The sequence below is a fragment of the Aplysia californica genome, unplaced genomic scaffold, assembly GCF_000002075.1.
Source record: "Aplysia californica isolate F4 #8 unplaced genomic scaffold, AplCal3.0 scaffold00153, whole genome shotgun sequence".
In the NCBI taxonomy this organism is placed as follows: Eukaryota; Metazoa; Mollusca; class Gastropoda; order Aplysiida; family Aplysiidae; genus Aplysia; species Aplysia californica.
Genome location: NW_004797423.1, coordinates 548,187 through 575,166, shown reverse-complemented (window position 1 = coordinate 575,166; position 26,980 = coordinate 548,187). Strand labels below are relative to the sequence as shown.

The 26,980-nt window shown below is 40.3% G+C and overlaps 1 protein-coding gene across 1 annotated transcript; it reads left to right on the top strand.

Annotated features, from left to right (window-relative positions):
- The first annotated feature begins 334 nt into the window (after positions 1-334).
- On the top strand, positions 335-14,293 carry LOC101852092 (uracil-DNA glycosylase). Its single transcript, XM_013081955.2, has 8 exons — positions 335-533; positions 878-1,174; positions 2,131-2,226; positions 3,980-4,034; positions 5,216-5,258; positions 6,300-6,388; positions 7,978-8,156; positions 12,053-14,293. Exons 1-8 carry the CDS (start codon positions 351-353, stop codon positions 12,203-12,205), a joined length of 1,095 nt encoding a protein of 364 aa, XP_012937409.2. The 5' UTR covers positions 335-350; the 3' UTR covers positions 12,206-14,293.
- Positions 14,294-26,980: the final 12,687 nt, after the last annotated feature.

Here is a 26,980-nt window from a genome sequence, read left to right as displayed (position 1 = left end):
ACACACACACACACACACACACACACACACACACACACACTTTCTTTTAATAACCAGCGTTGCACCAGAGACGCCGGAGCGCGCACACAAACACACACACATGCATTGACATGGAAATACGTACGCATTAACACACACACCTACACAAACATTCACACACACGCACATAGATACAAACAAACACACACATACACACAAGCAGACACACACACACACTCACACACATTTCAGTGGCATATCTTATCGGCGCTCTTTGCGATTTCACGAAACTCACACACTTTACTTATTTGGCAGTCGGACTGACAACTGGCAACCACTGTTTTGCACCGACACTGTTTATTTTTAGCCGTATGGCGCGAAGTCTTGTTTTGTTGTGGTGTTCTCGTGTTGTACTGCGACACACTGGCGGACAAACAGTTTATACCTGTAGACCTTCCACATTATTTAGAAAAAGAATAACCACAATGCCTGGTCAGATGAAAATTTCATCATTCTTTTCAAGTCCATTGACAACAAAATCGGATAACAAAGTCGTGAGTTAATAATATAATAATTAATAATAAAAAAATAATATATAATAACCATAATAATAACAAGGCTGGCTTTAGTAAAGGCAAGGCTAGTCTATTCTAGATTCAGCATTGTCGTCACATGGGTCAATCAGGCAAGACACTTTAGGGTATGATACTGCCTAGATTGCTGTAGACTGGTCGAAAGGATGGGACAGTTGAGCAAGGTTGTTGTAGACCTTCAACTAAACCGGCACCACTTTGTATCTTTGTTGGAAGTAACCTTTTCTCATCATGTCATAAGTTTGTAAATTTATGATCTGCTTGAGTTTGAGATAATGATATGCTTTCCTTTCTCATCCACATAGGAAACTAAAGCAAGTTCTGAGGAGCCTGTGAAGAAGAAAGCAAAAGTTTCAGAAGTTACTGATGAGGAAACGCTCCCCTCAAAACAGCCGTCATCTCCTTCAACACCATCGTCATCTCCTTCAACACTGACAACACCATCGTCACTTTCTGAGGAAGAAAAAGGAAATCTTGAAAAAAACAAATTGAAAGCAAAGCTCAAACTTCTTGGAACAAAAACATGTGGACAAATAGTGAATGTGGGGCCGACGTGGTTCAGAGCTCTAGAGGCAGAGTTTGGCAAAGAGTACCTCGTGGAGGTAACAACACATGCGTTGTGTTGACATTTTCGTGTGTCACTTCCTAGTTAGTTTTTTAACTCCATCTCTACAGATAACCACCAAAACTATTTCTAACTAGATCTACTACAACGGGATGATTTTTATTTGATAAAGACTTACATGACCCTAGTGTAGTAGTAGTAGTATGAAGTACGGCTGTGGTCAGACTAGGTGCATATCAGCCGTTCATTGCTTTTGCTGCTTATTCGTTCTTGCACGTTGTTTTCAGACTCTGGTACCTGTAGGTTAGTGCTCATGGGACATGGATCTGGCAGTTTGAAACCAATCTAGGTTCATAGAGAATTTATGTTCCTTCCAGACCATGTCAATCCTATTCTTGAAAGCATTCAAGGATGGTGCAGACACCACATTTTCTGCAGCCTGTCATTGGATGTGAGGGTTAAAACTCAACTCAAAGTCTGCTAGATTGTCAGTAATGATGCTGTATATAATATGCCTTTAATTGAAGAATTTTTACACTGTTTCACAATTGATATGATATATATTTATTTATGCAAGTGAATTTTCTTACCCACTTTTAGCTGACATATGTGATACTGGTATGTGCCTGTATATGTTGCTTGCTTTTTCTGTACTTTGAAATAGTCTTCTCGGTCTACTTCTGTTTCATGTGACTAGATCTAATTTTTCCTGTTCTTGCCGAAGTGTGTTGTGGTTGTACAGTTTAGTCAGAGGGTGCAACTCGTTTTAACCTGTGGGTGGTTGACAGATGTGGTCTGTTATTGCTTACTTGTTCAACAGAAGAGCATCTATGTCCTTATATCTCCTTTTTTTTTTTTTTTGTATTCTCCAGTAACACCTCTAATAAAAATTTAATCTTCAGCACTAAGACCTATCTATAATTGTGTTGCAAATGCTGTAAAATTCTTACTAAGCATCGTAACCCTGTTTCTTCCCCATATGAAACTTACAAGCTGAGCAAGTTTGTGGCTGGTGAGAGGAAAAAGAGTGCTGTGTACCCACCCACTGAGCAAGTGTTTACATGGACTACGGCATGCAGCATACAGTCTGTAAGTGAGCTTGTAGTTCATTGAGACAGAGGCAAGGGTCACCTTATCAGCTTGACTTTTGCTAATTAATGCAAGTTGTTCGAGGCTGGCTCACTTTATGATATAACTTATGACTGCATTTATATATCTATATATATATATATTATATATAGCGCCTTTCCGGATCAACAGCATGCTCCTATTAGTCCCATGCACTTCGTCTGATTTGATTGCGCGGGGGGAGGGGGGTGGGGGATAGCTCTTGCAGATCAGGGTTAGTAGGTCAAGAGAAGAGGATATGTATCTCTTAGTATAAGAATTTGGGAAAATTAAAAAAGATTGTATTTTAAATGGGTTGGATATCTGATAGGATGTCTCATAACCAACCATCGTAATATATGTCCTCTTCCTTCATTTGTTACAGAAACTGTTACATTTACCCCTCTCTTACTCATTATAGCCTATTTATGTGGTGATGATCTAGTCTGATCTGACATAAAAATAATGTAGGCCTCGTGTAGGTTTCATTTGGAGATTCCAATTTTTAAGAAGGGTTCCAGTTCTGAGGAAAGCTCCTACTTTTGGTCATGGAGATCTTTGGACAAGTGCCCCCCCCCCCCAAAAAAAAGAAGAAAAATGCCTATCATGTAGGAATTGAGTGCTTTTTTTTCCACACTCTATATTTTCGATTTCTAAGTCTTATGACCGTTTGTCTGGGGTAAAAAAAAAATAAAATGAGAGTAAGCTCAGAGTTCTTTCTTTTTTTACAATGCGCTCCCCAGCAGTGGATGCTCTTTATGTTTGTTGGAGGACATCACGAGTAGATCTTACTTCTTTACTATAGCTTTGTTCTCTCTGTCAGTCTTGCTGCTTCCCCAACATTGAATAATTGTACAGTGGAGTCCACTTATAACGAGTGCTGAAACAACGAGAAGTCTGCTATAAAGACACTATTCTAAAACCCCGTTTTTTTTCCTTCTTTATCTTTGTAAATAAAATACTGCTATTGCGCAATTAGATAGTCACGCGAGTCGGTTATAGCAGATTAATGCTGCTGCTGTGCACAGCACACAGACCAATTAAACATATATATATATAAAACCTCGCCAGTTGAGAAAGTTGTTGGTGATCCAGCGAAACAAAGAACGGGAGAGCCCACGCGAACCAACAATGAAGGCCGGAGCGAATGAGTGGGGAGGGTGTGGCATTCGCAGACAAGCAGAACGCATCGTGTGATAGGCCAGCCCAGTCTAGATTATCTAAGCCTACCGTGCCTCTCACTTCTCTGGTGCGGGATGGAGAGGTCACAATGCTGTGATAGATGGAGTGAATGTTTGACGTGCGCAAGCAGACGCAACGCACCACAGGGTGTGGTGGGGTGGGGAACAACACAGCGGGCAAGTTAGCCTAGAGCCAGAGCCCCTTCTTTCTGATCGCCAAAGCCGATTTGTCAACATTGCTAGTGCTAGAGAAAGAAACCTGATTCAATTTTTGATCAAGTAAGACCTAGAGATCATGTAGAACAAAATCATCATCAGGGGAAATACAAAAAGGAATAAACAGAACACCAAACTTATAGATAAGGCCTACTTTACTATTTCCCTTGAATTTATTACTGGATCCCTAATAACGAGAATCCTGCTATAACAGACATTTCGCACCGGTCCCCTCCCTCTCGTTATAACAGGATTCCACTGTACTACTGTTGATTGTCTTCTCTTTGACTTCAACTTCAAAAGATCTGATGTCTCATTATTCTTTGATCGTTGAGCAGGTCAAAGTTGTCATCATTGGTCAAGATCCTTACCACGGTCCAGGTCAAGCACACGGTAAATTTTCTCCCCATGTTTTGTTTTGGCACCATTTAGGACTCAACCTCTCTTTTTTTATGTTCCATGTCCCTTTTTCAGGTGCCTTGCTAATAATTTTATTTGTAATTGACTGTCATGGACTATGAGAATGTAAGTAAATACAGGGATATTTCAACAGTAGGTGGAAACAAGAGAATTGTTTTAGTAAGAGTTGTAGAGCACTTGCAACACAAATAGGTCTTATAAGATAAAAATGCTTAAGGTAGAGTTTAGAGAATAATAATACAAAGAAAAGGAGGATAGATAAGGGTTGTTTATAGATGCTTGATAGGAAAGGAAGGAGCTAATCATACTAAGACACCGCCAGCCTCTCACACAAGAGAATACGAATAACATTGGTGAGAACTGTTTGATAGAATTTGATTAATTTTTTTTTCTCTAGCCATTTTTGCCTATTTTAGCTCCCCTAATGGGAAACATACCCCTTTCACACTCTCCTCGTTTAGATTTAGAGAGACCAGAGTTTGAAGCTATTTATGTGTCTCTGACCCGATTAATTAATAAAGGTAAGCCAGAAAAATTCACTGAAGGGCCACTCCAATTGATAATGTTATAATAATTGTCCTATCCTGGCAAGAGAAGTGACAACAACAATGTGGCCTAAATGAGGATTGAACACTTCGTGTTTATTTCAGTAAGTTCCAAAAGAATGTATGGCTAGACCTTTAATGTGGGTGGTAGGTGGGTGCTCTGGTGTGGTTTGCTCCTTCTTTCCTATCGAACATCTATTGTCCTTATAAATATCTCCCTTTCTTCTTTTTTATGTTTGTTACTCTCTTGTAACACATCTAATCTTCTGGCGCTCATATGACCTTATGCAGTTGCGAGGGCCGTAAAATCTCTACTAAAACTAAAAACTGCTACAAAAGAGTGACTTTCATTGTCCCTTCAGGATCCTAAGGCTTTTTACTGGGAGATCTGTAAAGGCCCTCAAAGACCATGTTGTATCTTCCAATGAATTACATAAAATGCCCAACCTTCAATATGGACAGGATAGTAAAGTACAAACGTACATTGGCACAAATCGTAGGTGGTATCTGAAGAGCCAGACTGACTTCACCTCTGCTGTTCTTTTTGACTTTCTACTGGAATACACAAGAGTCGACTGACTGCTGTGTTTTCTTTTCTTTTTTTGACAGGGCTGTGCTTCAGTGTCCTACCTGGCATCAAGCCCCCTCCCAGGTTAGTGGTCAATTTCTGGTGTTGTGATTAGTTACTAGTGGTTAGAGGATGCACATGTAGCTAAGATAAGATCGCAAAATATAAAAGTATATCACATGGTTAAAGTGATAGTAATAGAAGCATTTGTGTCATGACATGGTGGAATGGGTTGTTCGTCAATTTTTGGGCACATGAAGGTTTTGGTATAACCTTTAAGCTTGTTCATTTGCCTTGCGTTTCATGAAAAAGCTAACCCTCTATCATAGAGCCACTGTTATACTCTTTGACCAGTAACCCATTCCCAACGTCGAGCCGTGAGTTGCATACGCTAAGCCACCCTCGATGGCTCGAGAACTGACCTGCAATTCTAGCTTAGAATCTATTCCAATCCTCATATCCATGCTAAAATAAAGATCATAATATAATGTTGACTTCCGGGTCAAGCCTTTCCACCAAAAATACTGAGTTTGAAATGCGATTTCAAAGTTTATGTGACTTTGTTTGATGGAGCAGTGCCCAAAGCGAAAGAAAAGCTTCACCCGGCATCGCAGTTGTTTATAATTAGACCTGGTTTACAAAAATACTATATGTAATTAGTTACTATCTTTAAAACAAGTAAAGATTTCTTTGTACAGAGAACATGTTGCTGAATGTGACTATGCTACTATGCAAACAGTTTTACTGCATCTGATAAAGCAGTATAAGTATACTGAATATAACCTATAGCAAACAGTCTTGGACCCAAAACAAATAAATGGATAAAAATTGCCTAACTGGTGGAACGAGGACGGTTTCTTCTATTTAACTTTTTTGGGAGCTCCTGATTTCACCACGATGCCATTTTTACTTTTTCTATGGATTAAATGATCTTTATTGTGTGGATGTATTTTGTTTTGGTTAAAACTTTACTTTTCCCTTGCATTAAATAACCATTATTCTGTCAAATTTACTTCTTTTTCCGCCAAAGCTATACTTTTCCTCAGCATTAAATAACCATTATTGTGTTAATGTGCTTTTCTTTACTCAAATTACTGACAACTCAAATTTTCTACTTTTGCTCAGCCTGGAGAACATGTTCAAAGAACTGACAGCGACCGTGGACGGCTTTAAGCATCCTGGTCATGGCAATCTGACAGGCTGGGCTGCTCAAGGTAGGCAACTCACTCTGTGTTCTGTTGGAACCGTAAACCTGCTGTGTGTTCAAGTGGTTGGAGGGTACTTCTGGTCGGTCCTACTTCTTTACTTTCCCTCAGTTGTTTCTGTCTGTATAGGTGTTCGGCAGATTTTCTAGTGTGGTTTGCTTCTTCTTTCCTATCAAACATCTAATTTTGGTGGTTGGTGGGTGCTCCATGGTGTGGTTTGCTCTTTCTTTCCTCTATAACAATGTCTTCTAAGGCTCTACTCTTTTTCTTTGTAAATAAGGTTTTTTGGGTTGTTTTTTTCCCCCTGTCCATTCCCATGAAGTGATGCTTTTGTGTTTAGCAGACAAAGCAAGTGGGTGGTTGGCGGGTGCTCTGGTGTGGTTTGCTTCTTTTTTCCTATCTATCTTCCCTCCTTTTTTGTGTTTGTTACTCTCTTGTAACACCTCTAAATCTACGGCACTTATATGACCATATTGTGTTGCAAGTGCCGTAAAACAGTAAAAAAAAAAAAAAAAAAGACAAAGCAAAATGTACAAATATTATTCTTATAATGTCGCAGTTAGAGACAGTAAGTTTTCTGTATGTCCTTCTGTTTTAGGAGCTTTGCTCAATGTGTGTATGTTTTTAAATTTGCTTGCCCTGTCTGTTTCAATAGCTGTGAGACTTCATATATGTGTGTCTCTGTGGCTGGATGGCAGGTGCTCTGGTTTGGTTAGCTCATTCTTTCCTGTCAAACAGCAATCCTCCTTTCTCTTTTTTTTGTATGCTACTCTCTAGTAGTTAATCAGCTTATTATCGTCACTTGTACAAAATCTATTTGAATTGCAAATGCTGTAAATCTCTTACTGAAACAAACTCCATATGTACATATTTCTGTTTGTGTGCCTGTCTGTCTGAGTAGCTATGTGACTTAACCCTTTTGTGACCTATATGACGGACGCTGCTCATCATTTTTTTCTTACACGGCGAATGTGCCTAAATGCTTCTGTGACGTACGGCACTCGTCATGTATTGCGAAGCACGAGGACCATGATCACGAACGCTGTATGTCATAGGTTGTATAATCCTGTATTCTGCTTCAATTTGATGCATTTTGTAAAATGGATGGCAGATTCGCATTCGGGAATATTTATTCCATAGAAAGAAATTTTTTCCTTTTAAATTTGTCAAATGTATTTGAAACCAGGGTCTAATCATAGGAAACTGACCACCAAATCTATTGCTACTCTATGTCCTTGGGTTTCCAAAACTGCACTGTGCAGCACGAATTGACCCTGTGTCATGAAGGGGTTAATGTATGCTCGTCAGTCTATTTCAGGGGTTCTGATACTCAATGTATGTATGTTTGTCCGTTTCAGAAGTTTTGTTACTTAACTCTTTATCTCCAAGGGGGGTAAACCCACCAGGCCGGGGCCCTTTTTTGGTACTAAATTTAAAAATGACAAAAACGTGATTAAATGGGTCTTTAAATCGAAACTAGCTGACCTATTTTGATAGTTCTTCATCTAATGAATGAACTTCAGGTAAAAGAGACCGGTTTTCAGCTATTGTGCCGGAGATAAAGAGTTAATGTGTGTCTGTTTGTCTGTCTGTTTCAGGAGTCCTGTTACTCAACGCCTGTCTGACAGTGCGGGGCGGAGCGGCCAACTCCCACGCCGGGAAAGGTTGGGAGAAACTGACAGACGCTGTGATTCACTGGCTCAACTCGCACTCCTCAGGGACTGTCTTCTTGTTGTGGGGGGCGTACGCTCAGAAGAAAGGACAGTTTATCAACAAGGTGAATGTGGGTGGTTGGCAATTGCTCTGGTGTTGTTTGTTCCTTCTTTCCTATCGGACATCTGTCGTCCTTATCTCTTGTGGTTTAGTTTGCTACTTCTTTCCTATCAAACAACAATTATCTTTATTTGTCCTCCTAATTTTTTTTGTCCTCTCTTTTTTTTTGTTGTCCTCCTCTCATTTTTTTTGTACTTGTGTTGCCGTTATATGGATTTACATTGTGTCAATGGGGCTGAAAACTTCTTTATAGTTCGTTCACTTTCTTGTGCTCAGTTTCTAGCAGTTTAAGAAGAAAAAAAAATCCCAACCCACTTTCTGTTGTATTGCTCTACTTTTTTACATACCATCTTATACATTTTCACTGACCATATGATTTCCTTGCCTTTTAATCTGCACGTAAGGCAGTTAATTCAAAGTTTCAAATTCTTTTGATTTAAGTGGAATGTTGCAAGGTTCATGACCTGACACTTCAATTTTACTGTGATGAAGGCATGTTGCCATAACAAGTTTTTTCACACAGTTTTGGGGGTTTGAAAATATGAAAAAAAAGTGCAGCTTGGAGAAAATGTGAGTCCTGGTTTGAAATAATCATTTTTGTTACTACCTTGGTAGTATAAATTATTCTAAATTGCAGTTCAAGCAAAGCCATATATTACATTAAAAAAAGAAAAGAAGTTGGTAGTAATGGCTTAAATTTTTGCAGGGCAAAAAAATATTCGTGATGGTTAATATCATTTTAAAACCCTGTGCAAATTCCCAGTGCATTTAGTCAAGAGGTGACATATCAGTGGAAACTTGGGCACGGGTAAGTGAATGGACCATGGCTTTTAAAACTGGGACTCTGTTGATTCTGACTGTCCATGTTTCACACCTCTGCTGGGCTTTTATATAATTGTATTTTCGCCCCCCCCCCCCCCCCCCCCCGACTCTTTTTTTTTTTTCCTTGCCCATTTATGAGATTGACGCCATCTGATTAGTAGAAAAAAGTGCATATGATTGTGTCCAATAGTGTATTACACGCATACTTAGTATATCAATTAACTGTAATAGCGGATAGAGATTCCGGGATTATAGATGTAAGTCATTGATCTGAGAGAGGTGATGATTTTAACATTAATAGTGGTGATGAGTGATGATGAGGGATTTCGTTTAAGTACTGTTAGCGTTAGTCCTATCTTCCTCTGCTCCAATGAGTCACGAGGGACGTGGGCACCCTCTATCCCGTTCCCTACTGGAACCATCTTTACAGTCACCATGAAGTTCCGAAATGGTGGGCTCAGTCTCTGCTAAGGTGACATCGTTAGTGTTAGCCTATTCTATCGGGCCAAGACAAGTGTTGAGAGGAGCTAAGTGGGAAGACAGTATAGTGGCAGGTATGTTGGGGGTATTTGTAAGCGGGTTGTAAATAGCAAGTTGGCAGATTATGATCTTTACAATTGCAGCATTCTACTCCCTGATCCTTTGCCCCTAGTAATCTTTTCGAGTCCGATTGAGCTTGGAGAGATTCTGGCGCAGGATCCTCGAGCCCAAATCGAGAGGGCACAATTTACACAGAATATTGTATCCCCTCGCCTCAGGGGGAGCGACCTCAAACTCCCGAATCAAGTACCCTGTGTCTGAATCCTCCCAGTCTCGTCCATTATTGGTGGATCTACTTCCATTGCTAACGTTGGAAGCAATTCCTACATTTTAAAAAAGCCAATTTTGTGGAAATGCTGGCTGAATATGTTTTAGTGGTTAGAAATGACTAGAGAGCAAGCGGGAGATAGATAGATAGAGAGAGGTAGAGATAGAGATGGAGAGAGAGAGAGACGTGAGAGGGAATGAGAGAGCGGGAAGGGCAGTAGGGGGGGGGGGTGGCGAGATGTGAAAGGCTTAGTTGCGGGCAATGAATAAGACGGCGATGATATGAAGTTATGGGGCTGGGGAAGGTAAACAGATAGGTAGATAGCCATATTGAGACAGAAGCAGATAGCGATAGAAAGACACAGCGAAGAGTATGCGGATTGGAAAGAAGGGAATAGAGAGAGAGATAGAGAGAGACATATACCTATCATGTAAGCATATACAGTGACAGTTAATTATAATTTGGTGAACAGGGTGCTGAGGGAATGGTTATACTATAGAGACTTGCCATCTTTTTTCCAAACATAAGGCGTCCATTAACTATATCTAAAGGGGTATTGAACAGTGTTATAATATAATGCCATTTTATAATACTATGTAACTAAACGTGCATTACCTTTTCCTTTCGTTCAGATTATTTGTGCTGTGCTGCAAGCAGCATATATTAAAACAATGCTCTCCCCACCACAAGAGCTATCGATGAACCCTAGGTACAGCTCCTTGAAACAAGAACATGGATATATAAACACGGAAATAAGGTCGCCGCTAGCACCTGGAAAATAATAGAAAAAAGTTGTTATCGATATGCATTGTGTTTTACTTTAAATAGAGTGCAATATGTGATATCAAATATTACAGAGACTTTTTCCTATGTTCAAATTCGATCTCAAATAATATGAAGATATACTTTACGTCACCATACCTCATTTTATTGACGCACATTTTTACAATCAGTATAATATGATTTGCTGTTTTTACTACACTACTATTTACTCCACCCTCCTTTCTCACGCCGAGTAGAATATTGGCGTCTGTCATCGGAAAATGTGTATTTGTGATTTGGAAGATCAGCTGAAACACATGATTCCAAAAACCCCTTAATCGTGAACAGTGGATAAACATATGTTCGACAAAGTCTGCTTGAAGATTTTATGCCCATCCTATTCAACAAGATATTTGTTGGGAATATATTGTGAAGTATTTTAAAATGTAGAAGGCGAAGACGAGATTCTTGCGTGGCCATATGTGCTAAACTATACCTATCTGCTATGTCTACTCCAAGCTTTTTCAACCAAAAGTTCTTACCGCATACTTGAACCTGCTCCCACCCCAAGACAATTCGTCGTAACTCCTGATTGTTGCTACAAAGTACCTGAAGGCTTTCAGCACTAATTCTTTCGCACACAACTGCTGCACACTGACTGTGTTCCAGTGTGTTGTTCTGGTTCAGTTGCTCTGTCCATGATTTTGGTAGGCCATTAATTAGAGCATAATAATCAAAGTCAAAGCCTGCATAATTTCCTATTGTGTGTTTCATTTCTTCTTTTGTTTTCACCCTTCCCCTGTCATAAACCTGGTAAATGTTTTTTATTCCTCTTTTTATCCAATATTTCAGAAAGAGTGAATTACCTTTGTACTGTATTTTGTTGTTGTTGAAAAGAGGCTGAATAGACATACATTATAAAGGTTTTGAACATCTAGCTCTCACTGGCAAAATTGAAGGCAAACAAGGCAGGGATAGTCCCAGAGCAGCCTATTTGGGGAGCTTAAATAAATGGGTAACGGGGAAAGATCAGGGAAGCGTAGCTTTTTTAAGAGCATCCGAGCAAAAGAATGAATGGAGAGCCATGATCACCGATGTCTGCCGCAAATCTGGCATTGGATGATGACAATGATGATGATGCTTGCCAGGGCCAACCCGGGCTGAGTGGGATGCACGTCCCAACATATAGAGATATTGGCTAAAACATCCCAACTTGGGAATCATACACACCCATGGATTCTCCCCCCCCCCCCCCCCCCCCTCACACACTAACACTAACACACACATGCTTAGCTTTTAAAAAATGATTTAATACCAGTGTATACATACTTTGGAATAAGTCATAGAAAAGGATTGTCATGTGACCTTTATTTAATTTTTTTTTTGTGGTAAGAATGACATAACATGGTTCCCCTCCCCCTCTCTTTTTTAAAATGGTTTACACCAGGGCCTAGTAAACGGATTCTTTATTTACATGCCCATGTTTTTTTCCTCCGTATCCTCCTCAGAAAAAACACCATGTCTTGACGTCTGTCCACCCGTCCCCTCTGTCAGCTCACCGTGGCTTCTTCGGGTGTAACCATTTTTCTCGCTGTAACGAGCTGCTGAAGGCTGATGGAAAGACACCGATTGACTGGACAAACTTACCTTCCCAAGTCTGATTACCTATTCCTGTGCACCGGTTTGACAGTGTAATTTTCTTACCTTGTGTCAGGAAGAAAAGGTCAAGTTATATTTTCTTTGGTACTGAAATCATTGTCGAGGTGCATTTGCGGCTTCATTAAAATCAGGAGTCTGCGTGCATGGTAAATTTATTACTCTAGTTAGCTCCACTAATCACTCTGTTTTATAATCCTCAAGTGCAAAGTATTTCTGTATGAAAACCTCAATGATTTTAGATGTATATAAAATACATGCTTTTATTTTACAATGGGAAGAGAAAATTGAGATGAAAATCCACGCTCTGTCAAAATCAAATTGCATTTGAATTGTTCTGCCAGGTTTCTAATAGCTGTAACCTGAAGCACTGCTAGCTAACTTTTGGGTCTTCTTCAAATCCAAACTCTTTTAGCCTGCTGATAAATTTTCCAGAAAGGAGTTTCACAGTTTGAGCATATAACACCCAGTGCTTTCAATCTTCCCTAGTTTTACAGAAATCTTTTCAATCTGAATTTTAAAAAAAGGCAAAACCTGGTGAAAAAGTTGGAACTATGGGTTTTTGGTAATTTGTAATCTCTTCAAACTTGCTCCCAAATGCCATTTTCAACATTCCGGAAGCAAGCACAAAATTTACTTTCCTCTGGGGGGGGGGGGGTTCTGCCTTTTGCACCCCCCCCCCCCCCCCAATCCAGGACAATATCCTTGAACTTTGACCCCCAAGCATAGAATTTGTCTTACTTTTGTGTTTTGTCCAATGGAAGCACTGACGCTGTCGATATGTGATCACTGGCTCAGGGACTTTTTTAAGAAAACAAATTGGTGCAAAATTTGTACAACTGACCTGCTTAGTACTCTGATCAAATAGGATTGAGGAACCTCAATCAGATTTTCATGAAATCCTGGGGGTTCTTTGTTCTTTAAATCCTTTTTCAACAAGAATTCATGACTTTTCATAAATGATGGGAAAATACACATTTTTGATTGTGTTTGTTTGCAATATTATTTGCGCAACTTATCATTAACAACGTAAAAATACACTTTTATAGTTGTATGATGCAAAAATGAACATGTATTATATTTGCCACTCTTGGTTTGTTATGTAATCTTAATCTACTGGGGTTCTCGAGACCATGGATTTTTTTCCCCCAAAACTTGTATTTTTGGGGAGGATGTAGAGGAAAACTGCTATTTTTGGTCACGGGGTGGTTAGCAAGTCTGACGTGATATAGAACATTTTATGTAGATGGACTTTGTGCTGATATGCAGTGGAGTCTGCTTAAACCATAATCTGCGAAACTGCCAATTTTTGTGGGGTTTAGCTGAGTTTTTCTAATTAGAGAAATTAGTGTATGAAAAACTTCGACCCGTTTTGTTTTGTAAATAAGGATTTTGCTCTGATAGTTTATGTTGCATAAATTTGTCTTTTGTTGAAAACATCATTACTTGTGGGGCATCATGGGTTTATGTTGCATGAATTTATTTGTCTTTTGTTGAAAACATCATTACTTCTGGGGCATCATGGTGAAATCAGGCGCTAGTCAAATCAATAAAATCTAAGAAAACGGCAAATATTGCTCCGGCAATTATTTTATAAAATAGCCTGTACGTAAACTTAAAAAAATTTAGAACACATTTCTGTGTTAATTTAAAAAAACCCTGAAAAACATTGATCAAAGGCAAAAACAATTTTCAGTTTCCAAAGACTCAAGTTTTGGTAGTTACCAAATTTGTTGGCCTTTTTCTTGCTAATTTTACTTCTGACACCAGGAGACCCCCATTTTCAATCGCAAATGTATGGACTTTTATTCCAGAGAGATGGTTATGAGGGTATTTCTTTCACTTTCATCAAAAGTAAAGCAAGTGAACAAGCTTGAAAACGATACCAATTATAACTCTATATATAGGTATGCCAGAAAATTGACGAACGCTTGATTCCGCTGTGTCTAATTAATACATGGGAGAGATGATACTGGCTTGATTGGAGGGAGAAGATATTCTTTCAATCTTTTCAAATATTTTGTACAAATTCAGTAAAAATCAGTATATTTTTCGACAAAAACAATCAATAAAGTATATTTAAGAAGCTTATATATATGATATGTGTTATTCTCCTTTTCTTATCATGTAAAGGGTGGACTGATATGTTCTTGAATATAATTTCACCATAAAAATATAGGCAATGTCTCACTGGAAAGACGGAATGTAAAAGGCAGAGGAAGACCAAGTATACCTTTCTTAGAAAACTTGAGTAGATGGTTACTGGGAAAAGACCAGGAAATAATAATGAAGGTTTTTGAGAGCATCTGAACTGTTGATTTGATGATTCTCTTTAATTCTCTTTGTGTCCTTCTATACTCAGTCTGTGTTATCTTGTTCCTCCTTTGTCTGAAGCCATTTCTTCATGCAGTGATTCCTTCCTGTTTTTGGACTCTTCAGTTGTGTCATTCTATCATATTGTTCCTTTATTATGAGCGTTTTGTCTCCTACTTGCTTTGTGTTTGAGTGGTTGAAAATTGGTCAGGTGTGGCTTGCTATTTTTTCCCCATCAACCATCCAACGTCCATTCTCTCCTCCTTCTTTTCTTTACATGTAATTCTCTAGTAAAGAGTTTAGGCTCTCGGACTCGCAACCGTAAGGTCGTGGGTTCGAATCCCGTCAAGGGCCTGACGTTGTGTCCTTGGGAAAGGCACTTTACACGAATTTTCCTCACTTCACCCAGGTGGGAATGGGTACCCGGCTATAGACAGCGAAAGATCTTGTCAGTTTGTTAGTGTTTGAGCGCTTAATCGGCTGCTTGCACTGTATGCTTCCCGGGAAGCTGAGAATGTTTCGGAGTGTTCTATGGTCTGCTGGGGTAATAATATAGTGTAAAGCGCATAGAGCCTGCTGCTGAGCGGGGATATGCGCTATACAAATGCTATCTATTATTATTATTTATTTATTATTTAGTACATGTATAAATGGTATCTCTGTATCTCTAACTTTTGGCACTAAATGACCTATTTGTGTCACAAAGGCTGTATTAAACTCTAAAGGAAGAGTTCATGTGAAGAAAATTGTAGTTTTATTCACGCGGGCAATACGTTTACAGGCGTAAGTCACTTTTGGCGGCCTTGGATGGAGATACGTCTGTATGCAATACTACCCACGTACATGTAGCATAAACGACTACGTGTAACATGGATGGTTGGCTCAGGTGTAGTTTGCTTCTTCTTTCCTAATGAAAAAATCCTTCGTCCTTATCTCTCCTCCTTTTTTGTGTTTGTTACTTTCTTGTAATTCTCTAATCTCCAGCACGTTTATGACCTTAATGCGTAGAAAGTGCCGTAAAACCTTACTTAAACTAAAACATTCTAATCTTCGGCACTTATATGACCTAACTGTGTTGCACGTGCCGTAAAACTCTTACGAAACAAAAAACTGAAACACAACAAGCGCGCTCAGGGTACGTGTGTCAATCCAGCTAAAGATAACGTAGATGAAATAAATGAACTGACACAAACAGAGAAGGGTGAGGACTGTCCAACAGCTTTCTGAACAAAATGAATCTCAGTTCCCCCTCTGTCCTCGTCAGAAAGTGTGTGGATAGTAAGAGAAACGAAAATAATATAAATAAATAACATTTGCTTTTATTTTGGATGGTGAGGATGCCTCGCAATAAGCACAAGACAGACTCATCATGAAAAGGATTAATCATTATTTCAAGAAGGTCAGAACTGCCGAATGAGGAATAAGGTTTTATTCAACTTCTTTCACAGATTCGGTGCAGACAATATCAATCTTTCTGAGACAGATTTATACATGAATAAATTATAGTACCCGATACAGGGAAAACCATTTTGTACAAGACTACATTTTAACAGCTTTACGGAGAGGCACGACAAATATGTAGTGCATTTCTTCTCACAAGACACAATGACAACTGACAGATTGTTTAACAGGAAAATAAAATAAAAGACTACCTGATAAGGACTGCTCATTCATCTAAGAATCTAATGTTATAGTTTAGAAATCAAGAAAGATATGGACAAAAAAAAAAAAAAAACGCCGATTAGGTTTAGACTTCATGTACATTCATTCATTGCGTTGGAAAAGGGTTGAATATTGATGGGGCTACAGTAACATGTACACTACAGTACGGTAGTTTCCGCCCAAAACTAAAACCAAGATCCCGTTGTTTGGGAAAGAAGGCTAGCATCTGCGTTTGTTGCCATTTTTTTGTCCAAAAGTTGCCACAAAAATGGCCAGTTGCCTTTTTTTCAAGCTTTCAAATAGCTGTGACAACGTGATATATTGGTAGAGGTAACTTAATCTAGATCTAAAGCACCAGAATTTCTTGTGCTCTTTGTTTTAGCACCCAGAATATTATTTATAGCCACAAAGAGTGTAAAAACGTGAAAAATAAAAGTTTCACAACAGAATAAAATCAAAATTAGAACAACACACAAACAACCGCAAAAAGTAACAAATAAGGGTGTGTGTCCGCCTATACGAAGATTGGCTGTTTTAACCCTCAACGTGTTTAATTCAAGAAAAAGTACAGGATATTGCATGTAAATTATGGAATCACACACAAGGGGCCTGCCAGTGTCAATATTCGGTTTTGGTGGAGACACGCTTTAACATAATACATCTTTTTTAAATGTAGGAACGTCAAATCAAATGGCATTACGCTATATAAACACACACACAAATAGATATCTAGATAGGAAAAATAACCCTCGGAAAAATCAACACACCAACAAAGAGGGGAAAATAAAAGACAAACAGCAATATAATAAATAGTAAATGTACTTATTATTATTCTTCGCGTGAAAATAACTATACATGGACACCTTAAAATGATCAAATACACATCTATGTTATGAAGTAGCCTTTTCTTTTAAAAAAATGCAAAATTCGCGGACAAAAAAAATGCCCAACATCGCGGCCGCGACAAACGCAGATGCTAGACAAGGGAAATACGGTATCTTGGCTGAATCATCAAGGAAAAATCCACAGTGACTCATGGTTAAGCCCAAAATCTGTACAAAAATCTGTACACCCCCCCCCCCTTTCTTTTAAATAAACTGACTTTACGGTGTTTTAACCCTTATTAATTATAACATATACGGCGATCAAAAACGAAGTGATTAACCTTGATGACCGGTCACAATGATCTCTTCTTATAATGAGGCAAGTGAAAATGACATGATTACATCCCTTACATATCAATAAAAATTGCGCCTTTGAATTGATTAGTCTTCCTTTTCTTGTCACCTTTGTTGATTATCTCGGCCTTTCATTCGAGGGAAAAGCATTTCCTGTTGTATTTGTTAGAAGCCATCTTTTCTTCGTTTTGTTGCTTGTTCTGTCTATCGTACAGGTAGGCTTACTGTAGAACTGATGAAGTGTATGCGTGCATATGCTTGAGCATCAACGATCGCAATTCAATGAATCAGGAATCACACACTACACGCTCTCCTCTTCTTTTACTCTTTGGCCTACAGATCTACATCTCGTTTGGAGTGGTTTAACGCGTCTCTCCTCACCATCTCTCTCTCTCTCCACACCATTTCTCTCTTGGCCTACCGCCTGCCCGACCTCACTCATCCCTGGACTAGCCAATCACAACGCCGACTGCCTGTTTGGAGCCCTCCTACAGCCCTCCCCCCCGGCTAAGGTAGAGCTCGCTCGATCTCTCCCGCTGTATCCGAGTTCGGGATTTTCCTTGTCCCGCTATATCCAAGCATAAGTAACTGAGTTTACAGAGGAAGAAAAACGAGGATTCCGGTAAGGTCCCGCTATAGCGGGTGCCGCTATAGTCATGTTCTACTGTACTGATTTCATTAGGTTAAAAAATGGAGCCGCAGATTTCCATTTGGACAACAGTAATAGTAATGAGATGAATAGACTTAAAATTATTAAAAACATAAAAATAAGTCCGACTGAGACTGATTGAACCCAATAAGCTTAGGGTGTGTATGACTGGTGTGAAAACAAGATACATGTAGAGACTCTAGACTCTAGACCTTGTCCAACCAAGATACAGGTTTGGATTACATCTAATATACACTCAAAATAGAAAGCAATCCACCCATTTTAAAGTTCTTAAAAAAAAAGAAAAGATGTATCTCAGTCTTTCTGCTGGGGTGTTGTACACTTAAACTTAAACACAACACAGGTGGACGTGGAAGGCATTTTTACTGAAATCTCAAGGACCTCAGAATAAAACCTTCTAGTCTCTATCTAACTTTCAGTATGAGAGTCAGTTGGGTTTTTTTTATATAGTAAGATCCACAAAGAAATGTTTTTTTTTAATGGACCATAGTTCCGGTGCAAGAGAGGGCTTCTATCAGGCATGGGTTGCCAACCGGGGCCTACTCTGTAGAATCGCCCGTGCATTGTTCGCTTTTGTTTATCACACACATCAATAGGCCGGAGGCATGCCAGTTAGTCACAGGCCCTAAAGTCCCTCTATGTCAATTCAGTTTGTGTTGTTCAATATTTCTTTCTTTTTGCATGCAAATCAAAGCAAATTTAAATTATTACTCTGTAACATTTCAACAATGAATGTTCTTCCGTTAAAAAAATTGAAAAATAAAATTCAGTTGATGGTGAGCCTGTGTCTAACTGGGCCGTCCCCAACAGGCCTGACGTGCCGCCTACTACACTCCGTGTTCAGTGACGCTCGGAGAGCGAACGCCTGTCTGTCGCGCGACTACTACAATCTGTCCCCGTCGTTTTATGCAAGAACAATTCTAAAATTATGCAAACTTATCCCAAAAATGTGAAATTATGCGATTATGTTAATTTTAACAAAGAATAATAAAGGAAAATAATTAGAAATAATGCAAAAAATGATCAAATTTTGCTAAATTATGCGGAGTCCATAAAACTGTCCCCGTCGTTTTAAGCAAGACAAATTCTGAAATTATGCAAACTGAGCCAAAAAATGTGCAATTATGCGATTCTGTTAATTTTAAATAAGAATGATAAAGGAAAGTAATCGGAAATTATGAGAAAAAAAAAGATAAAACGTTGATAAATTATGCAGGGTGCGTAAAACCACAGGGACAGTACAATGTACTGGGTGCCCATTGGCACGATCGGGCCGGGTCGCGTTCGACCAGTTTGCTAGCCAGACTGAGGGCGCAAAGCGGCTATCGTGGCACAAACCGATCGCCCGACTCGTTGTCTCAAAAACAAACGCAGGCGACGAATCGGGCGATCGACTCAACCCGACCCGACCCCCTCTGCAATGGGCGGGCACCCGGTATGAAAACAAACGCGTTTGTTTTTGAGACGACGAGTCGGGCGAACGGTTTGTGCCACGATAGCCGCTTTGCGTCCTCGATCTGGCTGGCAAAGTTTGCGGCAAACCGACCGGAACCGGTCCGACCGTGCCAATGGGCACCCGGTATATGTACATTATAACGGAGGGTCATGGCCGAGACGAGCTTATCTTATTAAGGTCATGTCTGTCATGGCCTATTGTCTGTGTGAAGTTACGCTAGTTCTAATACACGTCATGAGCTGAATAAACATGTGCACGGCATGTGATGTATTTCGTGACGTCACTATCACTGCGTTTATTTGATACCATCATCATCGATTCCACTCATCAAAAATCCGGGGCAAGATTTCCGAACTTAATGTGTCGGCGAATGATGCCATGAGTTGTGTTACAAGAAAAAAAAACGGACACAAACACCCCCCCCCCCCCCCCCTTCCTTTCCGCCCGGAAGGACATCCATTCAAGTATTTGTTGCGCATCAATCAGAAACAAACAAGTAGAAATCTCGGTCAACTGTGACATCATTACTTGAAAGAAAGGAAGGTGTTTTGGTTTCTCCGAACTCTACCTGTCGGTACGAAACATATACATGCTTATTTTTGTTTTAGGTTCAGTTTTAGTAAGGTTTTATGGCTCTCGCAACTGCATAAGGTCATACATGTATGAGCGCCAAGGGGTGGGTAGCAACAGAGAAGTCCAAACGGGGAATCAGGCTTACTCTGCTCGCCTCTCTAGCCTCAACACTCAACAGCACAAAGTCTGCTTCGACTATCAACGCATCCCGGAAATAGCAGTTCACAAGAGAGTGACAAACATACAAAAGAAGTAGAGGAAAATGACGATGGTAAGGATGGGGAAAGAAAAAGCAGCAGTTCCCCCTATGTTGTTTCAGCACAGTATGATGAGCATGACATTGATCAATCAGCCCATTTACAATTCTACTGTGCATAAGAACTTGTTAATATCCCCCCTTTGGGAATGTCCTAAAGACACTTCAGCCAGCACCACTGCCCTGGTTGGGGGGGGGGGGGGGGGGAGGAGGTATTTTTGTTTTTAGTTAGGACCAAAACCTAACATCCCAAATGCTTTTATTTAGGCATATATATATATATATAAATATAAATTTATATTCTACATGAAAAACTTGGACTTGGATACAACATCAACACAGAAATCAATAACATTTTCTTCTCTAAAATTTCGTTCTCTAACATTATTCCTTTTTCTGTCGTCTTTTTTCAGTGTTGTCTCTACTTTCTGCCCTCCCTCCCCTTGCTCCTTCCTCAGGGCTCCTGACTCTTTCTGCAGCCTTTCTACTGCTACTCCTCGGCTCCTTGTTATCTGTACTGCTGTCTTTCAGCCACACCCCCGATCTTATGGTAGAAAAGATCTAATACCTAACCCTCTCGGATAAGGACGAGAAATCTCGGAGGTCTCGTATTCAAGCTGCGCCCAATAAAGATCCCTTGGTGGTTTAAAAATCGATATAATACATGTACAGACTTCAACATAAGTTAAGGACCACTTGCAAACACACTGAGTGGTCTTCTTGGGTCGACCTGCACGTGGGCTTTCTTGGACTGATCCAGTGGATTGATGGCGCTGCCTCAAGCGAACAATGACAGAGTGCGACACTGCAAGCCTTCTGGCAACTTCTCGGCCTCCAACACCACCCTGCAGCCATGCCATAGCTCTGGCACGATCAAAGTCTCTCAGCTTTCGTCTTGGTCACTTGGTGGCATGTTGATGCGATACTGGATTTTGCGCAAACGGTGGCTTTTATTGCCACCAAAGTGAGCCCAGTTCGAGACGGTACGTCCGTTTTTTATGACGTGCACCAGAAATTTTAACTGAGGAATGTCCGTGGTGTCGCACCCAAGTCGATAAAAATCAGCAAATTCGGCTAAAATTCCCCAAGGATTTGCGTGCTGCATGTGGTGGTTTTGCCCCTTTAGGAAACTTAGCAGTACGCATTGATAACCCATTAACACTTTCAGAGCAAAACATTTTGAAACATTCTTTGCTGTCTTTTTTTCGGATTAAAAAAAAAAAAAAAATCAGGGCTGTCTGTCAAGGTGGTCCTAACTTATGCTGAAGTCTGTAGTAGGCCGCCACCCGGGAAAAATTCAAAATTCCTACCAACCTGGAAAATTTTTAATGTGCCCCGCGCGCTCATATGACCATATTCAGTTGCGAGCGCCATAAAAAGCTTATTGAAACGAATGTAAAAAAAAAGCGATTTAGAGCTTTTGGACAATGAAAAGATCAGTTAACCGTGTATGGGATACAGTCAATGCAGTGTGTAGTAGAGTATCCAACCCGCAGTGGATACAGTTAAGTACTTGCATCTGTCAAACCTATACCAGCCTATACTATGATGGTGAGAATACAACCAGCCAATAGATCGCAGTGACCGCTGAAATTAGTAGATAGTAACTTTTTAAAAATCTGTATGGTATTAAATTTTCCTTTGACACGAGCCATAATTTGTCATGGATTTAATTGTTACAACATAAATATACAAGCCTTATATCATTCGAAGAAGCGAACACCACAACAGGAAAGAAAGGTCTAGAACAGAGGAACGTACTGCTTTCCCAGATAGATCCCCCTGACCTGATCCGTCTGTTCTTGGTGGATAGTCTTTGTCAACTGGCTTCCTGAGACAGTTTTTCTTCACACCCAACTTCGACGTTGGTGTAAGCACCATTGAATCACAGCAAGACCCTTTCTTTTCGTCAACAGACCAGACCATGAAACAGGCAGACCTGTCGGGCAGTGTTTCTCTCTGGTTACTGCTAGGTCTAGTACTAGTAGTACTAAACGGATTCCCCAAAATCAGAGATTCAGGGCAGAGCAGAGGGTCTGGAGTATTCGGAGGAGAAATTGTACTCAATGATTCAGATGAGGAGGACCAACTAAATGTAGATCTATATTCAGTCGTAGTATACGTCGGATCTGTGTTAGTTGATGTCGTTGGTGTGTTTACTATTAAAGGAACCCCACTAAATGCGTTGAATGGTGACACTAGTGCTTTTGAATTAGATGCAGCCAGCGGTGAGGGTGGTTCGGTTCCATCACTGTTCTCAATAGAACTTTGCGTCTTTTTGTTCTCCGATACGTGTGTGGATGTGATTTGCTGGTCACTATTGAATGCCGCTGAATGAGAAGGCTTCGATATACCGGAAATAGTCATAGGTGTTCCGAGCCCTAAACCCACAGCAGGCGCATCGCTCCCATCTCCTTCCGCCCAAGTTTGAGAAATAAGGCTTTCGTCATCTTCCCACCCATCGTTAAATCTACCCACCACCAACCCAGTCCTATTGAATTTTTCATGTTCAATTTCGACCGCAATACCAAATTCAGAGGCTCTATAACGACCTCCATGATGTAAGATATAACTGAACGCTATGTTTGACAATGTTCTCGCTGTAGAGAGCTCGTCCCGATGTGGACCTATAAGTACTTGATAAGACAAAGAAAACCAGTTTGTCTCCAGCACAGAGCTTACATGCACGAGCCCTCGGACCCACTTAGGCCGAGCACACATCACATATTGATTGAGCCGGTCTATCTCACCCAAAGAGAGATTGGGTTCTGGTTGGCTCATTTTCAATTCCATGTTGGTGACGTAAGGGGGAGTATTCTCATCGTCCTGTAAATTTGTTAGTTTCTTGATGATCTGACAGCTCCCATCTTCCCAAACCTCACACCGCAGATTAGTAGTGTAACTAGGAAAGAACCTCGTTGTCAGAGTAGGTTCAAGCACGAACGCAACAATAATGTTGAAATCAGACGTGTTTGACATAGAGAGCAAAGAGCCCTGGTTTTTACCTTCCGGGGGAATGAACGTGTATTTTTGCTCAGTTAAAAACTTTGTTAATTGGCTCGTGTTTTTCAACTCAAAGTCGAGACATCCATTCACCCCAATTCTCCAAGGAACAGGCCTGGAAGATGGTGTTTGGTAACACTTGAAGCTGTCGTAATTGTGAAACAAGATACCGGTGTACTGGTCGTAAATGGGGAAATCAGGGACATGTATGGAGGACTTGTGCTCCGGGCATGGCATGACAACCTCTCGGCCAATGTCTTCACGACGGCTCGAGTTGGACGCTAACAGTTTGGGGGTTAACTTCTCTTGCGCTCGTCGCCAAACACTAAGACACGTTTCCTTCATTCTTGGACAACAATTGTCGTAGACGAAACACTCAGGCCGGCACTGACATCCCTCTGGTCTGCGATCTCCGCACGATCCCTGGCAATTGTCCAGAGAAGTGGGAAGGTGAGCAGACGTGACATGTGTTGGGTCAAGGTCAACTGGCTCGAATGCCAACGACAGAAAAAAGATAAGCAGGGTTTGAAGACAACTCCTGGACATCACGTGGTGTAAACTGATGCCCACACTGGCTCCTTGTCCTTGACCAGGACGATATCGCTTCGCCACCGCCAGCCTGTCCAGAGAAAAAAACCCAAACTTACATGGAAACTATTTGGATAGATTAGGAAGAGGCGAGCCCAGGAAAAGATGGATAGGGGTGGGTCAAAGATACATTAGACCCCCCCCCCCCGCTACCCCCACACAAATAGAGTCCTGCTACAGGTGATTAACCCCCCCCCCCACCCCACGAGAAAGACATTTGTGAGGCAGCGTGGTGAAATCAGCCGCTCGTCAAAATAATGAAGGGAGTGCTTATTTAGGCCACATATGGCCTAAATAAGGTAAGGGAGGGGGGTTTAGCTTATTTAGGCCACACATGCTCAAACTACCTTTTTCAGGCAACTGAGTTCGTTCCACTTTCATAATGGTGCACCTTTCTCATTTAGTACGGTTTTGTCTCAGTGTACAACTTATAAATCATAACCATAATGAATATTGTAAAGAACAAAGCACAATACGCAAAATTTTGCTCAATCCCAATGGTTTGAATGAGGGCCAGATTTTTCCTTCATGGAGGGGCAAAAGCTAGGCTACCATTTTGGCACACTTTGGTCCAGTGAAAAGGTCAAATCCTCCGAATGGACTTCCGGGTTAAATTTGGGGTATAAAAAGAGTGTACACTACGTGGCTGAGTCAAAGTTACACTATCTTTGCCTGAGTGACACTCTTTCGTACTGTCTCGTAGTAGTACATGTAGGCTAGTAGGCCTAGCAGTAGTAGTAGCAAAGATCGTGTAGAGAATATTTGGTAGTAGATTCTATCCAGTAGGCAGTTTAGTGAACGTACTCGTGGCAGGGCGAATCGGCCTCGATAAGCCCCGTAGACTTTTGTGATCGGCCACGAAGCCTCCTGTTTTGATGGGTCTAGATCTAAACAACTCAGTGTTATTCGCATTGCCACATCCGACAGGCCTAGATCTACATCTTTTTAAAAGGAAAAGAAAGATCATCAAAATGGTTGAATTCGCGTGAAAATCGATTCGGTAGAACTAGAACTATTAAAATTTGCTTCTGAAAACAAGGCAATTTTTATACGAAGGCCATTTTTATAACTCGATGAAATAAAAACTACTGGCTGTGTACTGTGTTATTCTGTATAAAAATAAATTATGAAACTTCAGGACGTATTATTATTTTCCAGCATCTTTTGACGCCTGAGCTGTAGAGGTTGAAGTTTTCACAACACTAATAGATCTAGTAATAGGGTTAGGTAATAGGGCTTTCCGTAAAAAATGCATAGATCTACAAAAGCCGAACCACGGAATCGACCGGGCGCCTCGCTCTCCCCTGCACACTGTGATAACGTGTTGCTTCGGTATCGCATTATTCAACTATTAATACGTGCGGCTATGGCAATTGGGATGTACTGACTGAAAAAAATTCAGTTTTGTTTTTATTTTACCATATATTTGACTTTAATAGTGCAGGCGATAGCAAGATCTAGATTCCCTGTCTAGAATCAGTAGTAGCAGGCCTATGCTAGAAGCAGCCAGAGAGCCTACAACTGCTAGATCTAGATCTAACTTATTATTGCTATGCCGTTGGGCTTTGGAATTGAAATAAAACGAATTGCACAGTTCTAGTTACTTTTAGATTCAGCAAGTAACTGTATTTCCAGAGTCAATAATAACAAATCTCAGCATAACAATCACTTTTAATTGTATTAGAATAATTAGATCCAACTTTTTTTTTCTAAAATCTGTTTTGCGCAAACTTAATATTTTCTCTACTTGTACAGCACAGAATTTACATTGTAAGCCTCTGCTCAGTCTTTTAGTATACATAATAAAATACACACACACAAGCACACACACACACACAGACACACACACACACATATATATATATATATATAGAGAGAGAGAGAGATCTATATAATCATTTTATGTTGATTTCGGGATATTTTTAAAACTCTTTTTTTCAACATGTCATAAAATAAAATTGTGCCATTTTCTTTGAAAAGAATAGCATTAGCAGTGGACTTTTTAGACAGCGAGTCTCTGGTTCAATATTTTTTTTAAAATATGCTAATCAATGAAAATTGCAAATTGATAATAGTTTAGTCCTGTAGAGGACAAGATGGACTCCGGGGTCTGCTGAGCGAAATACTAGGTTTTACGATGTGAACCCCGGAGTCACCGTAGTGAAATAAGGTTTGGTTTAAGTAAGGATTGGTGGACCCCAGGGTCAACGTAGTGATAAATAAGCAGGTTTAAGGTGGACCCCGGGGTCTACCTAGCGAAATACTAGGTTTTAGGACAGGTCGACCCCGGGGTCACTGTAGTGAAATAGGTATGTTTCTTTAAAGATTGGTGGACCCCGGGGTCAGCGTAGTGAAATAAGTAGGGTTAATTTTAAAAGGATTGGTGGACCCCGGAGTCACCATAGCCGTAGAGGAATAAGAAGGTTTAATTAAGGATTGGTGGACCCCCGGGGCACCTAGATTAAACCTACTTATTTTACTACGGTGACCGCAGGTTCCACCTATTCTAAAAACCTAACTAGCATTTCGTTAGGTAGACCCTGGGGTCCACCTTAAACCTACCTATTTCACTACGTTGACTCCAAGGTCCCCCAATCCTTAAAATTAAACCTAGATCTACATGTAGGCTACTTATTTCACTACATTGACCCCAGGGTCCACCAATCCTTAATTAAACCTAGATCTACTGCTTTCACTACGTTGACCCCGGGGTCCACCAATCCTTAATTAAACCTATATCTACTTATAATTTCACTACGTTGACCACCGGCTCCGCCAGTCCTACTATAAAATAAACTGAGATCTACTTATTTCACTATGTTGACTCCGGGGTCCACCGATCCTTAGTTAAACCTAGATCTACTTATTTGACTACGCTGACTCTAGGGTTCACATCCTAAATCCTAGCATTTTGTTAGGTAGACCCCGGGGTCCACCTATCCTTTTGGCTAGATAGACCCCGTAGTCCGCCTATCCACTTTCTTGATAATAACTGAAAACAATACATGCCAGTTGTCATGAATAGTGAAGAAAAATGATGGGAAAAAAAGACAATGAGGTAGACTATAATTTATCAAAAAA